General features: G+C 37.2%; 1 protein-coding gene across 1 annotated transcript in view; it reads right to left on the bottom strand.

Annotated features, from left to right (window-relative positions):
• Positions 1–7,131, bottom strand: part of LOC107600477 (cingulin-like protein 1) — a 52,577-nt gene that overhangs the window by 29,566 nt on the left and 15,880 nt on the right. The window contains exons 9-12 of the mRNA XM_016292384.1: positions 2,155–2,361; positions 1,758–1,862; positions 1,276–1,428; positions 853–1,023 (exon numbers count right to left, since the gene is read on the bottom strand). Of these exons, the coding sequence (XP_016147870.1) occupies positions 853–1,023; positions 1,276–1,428; positions 1,758–1,862; positions 2,155–2,361 (636 nt within the window). The remainder of the gene's footprint in view (positions 1–852; positions 1,024–1,275; positions 1,429–1,757; positions 1,863–2,154; positions 2,362–7,131) is intronic.

Below are 7,131 nucleotides of genomic sequence, written 5' to 3'. Positions count from 1 at the left end.
CCTTGGTATGAACAGGCATGTACCCTTTGATACTTAGTGCTACAAAACACGTAAATATGTCCAAAACTGTGGAATTACCATAGTAACTGTCCAAAAAAGTTCCATTATGCAGTTTGTTTAACTTGGAATACAGATAGGAAAATCACATTTTATTGGTAGGATCATCCGAGGTAAACATTTAAAGCATAAACTATGAGAATAAGGGCTTAAACACTGACAGGCTTCTCTGTGTTTCACTTTCAAATGTTTACATCGGATGATCCTACCAATAAAATGTGATTTTCCTATCTGTATTCCAAGTTAAACAAACTGCATAATGGAACTTTTTTGGACAGTTACTATGGTAATTCCACAGTTTTGGACATATTTACGTGTTTTGTAGCACTAAGTATCAAAGGGTACATGCCTGTTCATACCAAGGACGATAACTATAAAAATGGTAAAAAAAAAAAAAAAACTAACTCTATGAGATTAGGGAAATCCACACCAAAACTGTTATGATAACGGCACAGAGAAACAATATTGTTGGAACCACTTTCAGAACTTTTTTTTTTCAAGCTGATGAATAATAAATACAGTTATAACCAATCAGAACTTTAAAGAGCGCAAGCATTTAAAGCGGCTGACAAAATAACTGCAGCGTGTGCTTAATAAACAGAATGTTATTGTGGGTTGATGTGGTGGATGCTAACATAGTTATGTATGGTTACAGTTGTATAGTTATCGTTCTTGGTGTGAATGGGCCTTAATAAAGCAGTTGCAGCTCAGACCAGCTGGTTCTTTTGTTTTTAGACTTGGCTTCAAGTTAGCAATTTTTGAAAACTTTTGATATATCGGCCCTCCTCCACCCACCTCCTCCTGAAGGGTCTTGGCGGCAAGACGTGATTTCTCCAGCTCCAGTCCTCCCTCTCTCAGCTGTTTCTGCAGCTCTGCCATTTCCCTCCGGTTCTTGTCCTTATACATGTCTATCTGCTCCTGCAGCTCCTGAGTTGAGCTCTGAGACGCCTCCACTATCTCATTCATCTAAACAGATAGAAACAGATATTGAAAAACCAGTAGAACTAAGGAGGGGGGGGGAGGAAACTTGCCAATTCTTCAGATATTTATCAGCTTCAGCCCAGGTTTCTGTGACACAAATCACGTTAGTTAACCAGCTCAGGTTGTGCTCCTCAGTGAATTTGAAAGCATGTACTGAAAGCAAGATTTCTTACTAATAAGCTTATTAGGACATGATTTGAAAAAAAAGAAGCATATTTTCACTCTGGTCTCCCTCACCTCCCATTGCAGTTTCTCCATAGTTCGGTCCAGCAGCCTCCTCTCATCTTCAATCTCATTCTTGGTGTTCTTAAACTGCTCTTTCTGACTCCTCTCCTCCTTTAGTCGCTCCTGCAGCTCATGGTGCTCTTGAGTCAATGTGGTCAAGTTTCTCTATGGATGGGAAAGTGTTATTTAACACAGTAAAACATGACTTCCTTTAGGCCAATTACTGAAATAGTAAAGCTGCTCTGAATGATAGTTTTAAGACCGTGTGTCCTAAATGAAACATCTGAAGCTGTAAAAACCACATTATTATTCAGGAGCTTGACTGTTTCACTTCTAATTTAGAATTCTTTCAAAAATAACAGCTTACTAACCCCAAACTTTTGAACGAGATACACAAAAAGTGTAAGTGTACTCAAAAGAACAAATTCATAACTCAACCAAACTCTTCGCTCCCTTCTTAGCTCCAGCTCAAAGTTGGGTTTCCCAGGTCTCACCTGCACATCCTCTAGGCGAGTGCTAAGAGCCCGGTTTGCACGGGTCATTTCCTCTTCCTGTTCCCTGATCTCAGCAAGAGACTCCTCCAACTGCCTTTTCTCTTTCTAGTAACAAACAAACGCATTACAGATGTTTTACATCTCTGTGTCTGCATTTCAAGACACAGATTAAGCCTTTTCCCCAGAAGTTAATGGGGATTCAGTGCCCATTAGGACAGGACAGTCTTAATCCTCGTCTGGGGAAACTGCCTCATGTTGATGTAATCATTAGAACGTAATATAAAACTCCGCGGCAGAAAATCTCAGCACATGAGAAGTTCATGTGTCATTTGCCTTGGGGTTGTGAGTATAAATGTACGTTTCTTTTTCATGCAATCAAAGAGCGGGCTGAAGGTACCTCCCGACGGACAGCTCGCTCCCCGAGCCTGCTCTCCTGCAGCTTGGCTTCATCAATGATGCGGTTGAGTTTGGCAACCTCATTCTCCAGCTCCTGTGCCCTCTTGCGCAGTCTCTCCACCTCCTGAGACAGGCGGCCTGCCTGGCCTTCGGATGCCTTCTGTGCCGCCTCTACTTCCTCCTTTTCCTTACTGGCTGTAACATTGTTCTAGAGAGAGAGAGGACAAAACAGAAAAACGCAATGTTACATATAATTACAGTTACCTTGAAACCCCACAGTTTCAGTCAGGCTCCAAAATGAACACTACATACAGGCAAAGCTGGCTTTGCTGTGAAATAAAAATGACTGTTACGCATCCCAACACTGGGATATTCTCAAGAAAATGTCTTAGTCATTTAGGTTTATTTAGCTTTTGGGGTGAGTAAAATTTTCTACACTGTTTTTGAAGGAAGTCTCCCGCTCACCAAGACTATATTTATTTGACCAAAAATACAGAAAAACACTAATATTGTGAAATATAATAACAATTTTATATAACTTTCCATTTTTATTTTAAATGTATCTTTATGATAGCCAAGTTGAATTGTCAGCAGCCATTACTCCTGTCTTCAGTGTCACATGATCCATCAGAAATGATTCTAATATACTGATGTGGTGCTCGAGAAACATTTCTTATTATTATCAGTATGAAATTTAAACAGTTGTGCTGGTTGCTGAATAAAAAAAATTAAATAAAAAAAAATCACAACAAGTCATTGTTTTTGTGCACCGTTTTTCACAAATATGTAATGTAATATGTAATGTTTAAAAAACATGAAATAACCCAATTGCCATGGGGAAATATATATTTATTTACAATAATAATGCAAAATACAGTTTGTTTGCCAGTTATAAATATTTAGATAACAGTTTACCTAGTGAATTTATGAATATTAAAATTAAAATTTTAGACTGTGTTGAAGAACACATCAATGAACTCCTACCACAATGTGTCTAATGGAAAAGAGAGTGTGGGACAACAGGCCTCTGACCTTTGACATCCCCTTAAATGATGTGGGCCAATATAAATGCAGTGAATCAGGCAACACTGGTGAGGTTAAACTGAACGACCCTGTACGATTTATTAGCGCTGTCCATTTAGAGTCAGCTAAGCATGTCTCCTTCAGTTTCTCAATGACTCAACCAGACACGTTAAAGTTTCCTGATTCTTTAACCCTTTTGATGAGTTACTGGTTCAGCAGCTGTCTCAGAACGTGAGCAAATTCCTTAATTAGTATGTGCTCTGTTGGTGACTGCCTCTTTGTCTGGTTTGGGCTTTTGCTCAACTAGTATTACAGACTGCTTGTCGTTCTTCTTCGCCAAGTTTTATGAATAAGCGAGACTGTCCTGTAGAGCTTCTGTACATGTCAAATGCACCGTGTCATTCCAAACTTATTCTGCTATTTAGACCAGGCACATGCAGGGGGGTGCGATGGGTGCTTGAGCACCTGCCCCTTTTCCCCTTGATGCCCAAAGTAGAGGTCTACACCCGACCGGACCCGACCAGATTTTTTGTGCCATGGGATTAAATTCCCGAATAAAACACAGTAGTGGTCGGTAACTGGTGTAATCTGAACGGGAGCGGGCGGTCTAACAATATCCCGTTGCCGACGTCCATTTAGAACAGCATATCTGTGCTTTATTCTTATTGACCACAGTAATTAAAATCATTTAATTATTGTCCGTGCAGAGGCTATTCCGTTTTATTGATCTATGGCGCATTCATTTTGATTCTTTACACGTGTAATGATGTCCAGTGACTTGTTTGCATTATTTATGCATTATTTTATTTATTTGTAAGACTTTTTTATGACTAAATTTGGTAATGGGAGAGTAAAAATATTTTTAAAACGTACACCGTTCAAACTAGGCTGCTTATGTTGAAGTGTTTGGGATGTGGCTTTTAATGATGAGACCTTTTTTGTAATCAGGCTCTCAAAAAGTATATAACAATTTGGATATAGATTTATCGGCCAGCATATCGGTTATTGGCTTTCAAAAATAAAGAATAATCGGTTATCGGTATCGGACAAAATTTTCATATCGGTGCATCCCTACAACAGATAACTTAAAAGATATTATGATTCTCCTCATACAAACTTATTTCAGTCAACACACTCTATTACTACAAAGTAAGTGCAAAATACTGCATCCCAGCACACATGACACGATGATGCACTGTCTCTCTCTCAGTATCTGGTTGACATGACGGTGCATGAATTGTGGTATATCTTTTGTGTCCGTGGTTAAAACAAGATGTTCATTTTTTCTCCGCCATCTAGATTGATGCTTATAATGAAATTGTGGTGTGCGTCATGGCAGGCGTGGCGTACTTGACTGCGCAGACTCATTGGCATGATTGAGAGCAAACGTGAGCGGTCACGGGCCTACGGCAGGGTGTAGCCAAGTAAAAAATACAAAAATCTCCAAAAAAATTAAATAGCTAGTTTTATTTAAATATAGCTAAAATAGTTCCTTGTCGCAAAAAATTTTTAAAAAAGTCGCAGCTACAATGAGAAAGTAGCTAAATTTGGCGACAAAATCCCCAAATTGACAACACTGCTTGAAGGACGTTCAACTCGGTTTTGTTTATATCTTGCTTAGCCTATAATTTTAAATGAAAGATGTCGTATTTATTTATTTTTCTCTGCGACACTTTTCCTAATGTGTTAACAGAAATGTCAAACGAATTTAGTATTTTGACAAGACGAATAAAAATAGTTAATAGGCTATTTTTGTACAACCTACATTATTTAATTTTTTTTCTGCGACACTTTTTTCCTATCGTGTTGTCAATGTTAAATGAACTGTATCCGGACAAGACGAATAAAAATGTAAAATAAAATTTTTGTACATTTTTATTTTCTCTGACACTTTTTTTCCTACTGTGTTGCATAAAATATTAAACACATTTTGTGTCTTAAGATAATTCATATAAATTCAATTCAAAGTCAATAAATTCAAGACTCTTGACAAGACGAATAAAATAACATACAATTTTGTGCAGACTACACTTTTATTTGTCTGCCTATCTCTCTTTCTTTCAGTAGCGGAAATTTAAATGTGAGATTCTGGAAACGAGATCTAAATTTAGCGGCAACAGTCGGGTCGGGAAGAAAATTATTGTAAGCTGACAGCGAGTGAACAGAGTGAATATATAGCGGGAGCGGGTGGGTGCGGAATAGAACCTTGAGGGAGCGGGACAAAAAAAACAGTCCCGCGCAGACCTCTAGCCCAAAGTGCCCTTTTGTCAAGGCAATTAGTTTTTTGTAATTAAACGCCATTTTGTGAAGGCCTGCCCAATCTAACTATTAGTAAAATTAATTAATAATTTAGCCGTAAATAAAATTATCCACATAATGATGACCTTTCACCTGACGATCTCATCCGGGACGATCGCTTAAGTTCAGACACATTTAATGTAGCGCACTATCAGGATGCCTTCATAACGTCCGCAGCTGCCGGTAAGTGTAGTTCTCAGCGGAGCGGTGTGCTTGTATACTTATATCATTAAATTATTATTATTTTACAAGAACGGTGTGAAAAGAGCATGCACAGCTGTATTATATTGCCGTTTGTAGCCTGTGGAAGTAAGGTTAGCTGCAGCAAGGGGCTATAATATTTTCGTTCAATATTTTCCTAATGACAATTTTATGATTGGTTTAGGAAGGCTACTACAAGCACCTTACCCCATTTTTAAATCACAGAATAAGGCAGGAAATATATTTTATAGTTTCTATAGGCTACTAAATGATATGTCAATCAGTACTGCATTATTCATAGCTTATTTATTACCTGGAGATAAGTTGAAAAACACACATAAACCGTATATATTTTCGCAATCATGTGTTTGTCTTCTGTTTCTGCTTTTTATTCAAGCTCAGCTATAGCAGGATGCTTTTGTCCATTTTAATGCGTGTAGCCTGTGGAAGTAGCTGCAGCAAGGAGCTATAATATTTTTGTTCAATATTTTCCTAATGACAATTTTATGATTGGTTTATAAAGGCTACTACGAACACCTTTTCCCCATTTTTATCACAGAATAATGCAGGAAATATATTTTATAGTTTCTATAGTAAATAATATGTCAATCAGTACTGCATTATTCATAGTTTATTTATTACCTGGAAAACCTGAAACTTATTACCTGAAAAACACACATAAACCGTATATATTTTCGCAATCATGTGTTTGTCTTCTGTTTCTGCTTTTTATTCAAGCTCAGCTATAGCAGGATGCTTTTGTCCATTTTAGGGATTTCCTGCATGTCATAAGTTATTCCTTCTATGAGTCTGTTTTGGACTTTCTGCTCGAGAGCGCCCTCCGGCTTTGAGTATGAATTAAACATACACTGCATCCAGATATTCATATTCTCCTCATTTTGGATACGAATAAAAGGTCAGGTCATGCATAGACTATCGATGCTGCCTCTTTGAATTTAAATCTAGAAACCTCTATGTGAACACACCGGCCCGAATAAAGTGCGGGGGACGAAATTACATTTCTTTAAAATTAAATATAAAAAATGCAGCTAGCGTTCTACACACAAACAAAGGTGCCTGTTCTTGCTGTTTGATTGGGAAATGTTTAAAGGGTGTCGAGGGGTCTTGTCTTTATGTTATCTGACTAAAAACTATTACTTTGAACTTTTATTATTACAGTATTTATTTAAAAAAAAACGTAGAGTGCCTTAAAAAATAATCACAACACTGATAAAACAGGTTTATACTTATCAATCCTATTTTTATTATCATTAAAAAAAAAAGAATAAATTCACAACAGGATTAGAATAGAATTATATTTTAAATAAGAATTTTTTCTACAACAACAGTAGTAGTGTTTACAACTGCAAAACCACCATACCCTATAAACTCAATAATAAGAATAATAATAATAGGCCTAATATAATTTCCTTTCTAATTCCAGAGTGATTAAGAG

This window comes from Sinocyclocheilus grahami, unplaced genomic scaffold (genome assembly GCF_001515645.1).
Source record: "Sinocyclocheilus grahami isolate Dianchi unplaced genomic scaffold, SAMN03320097.WGS_v1.1 scaffold284.1, whole genome shotgun sequence".
Lineage (NCBI taxonomy): Eukaryota > Metazoa > Chordata > Actinopteri > Cypriniformes > Cyprinidae > Sinocyclocheilus > Sinocyclocheilus grahami.
The sequence above is the reverse complement of the archived record's forward strand: the minus strand, read 5'-3'. Positions and strand labels throughout refer to the sequence as shown.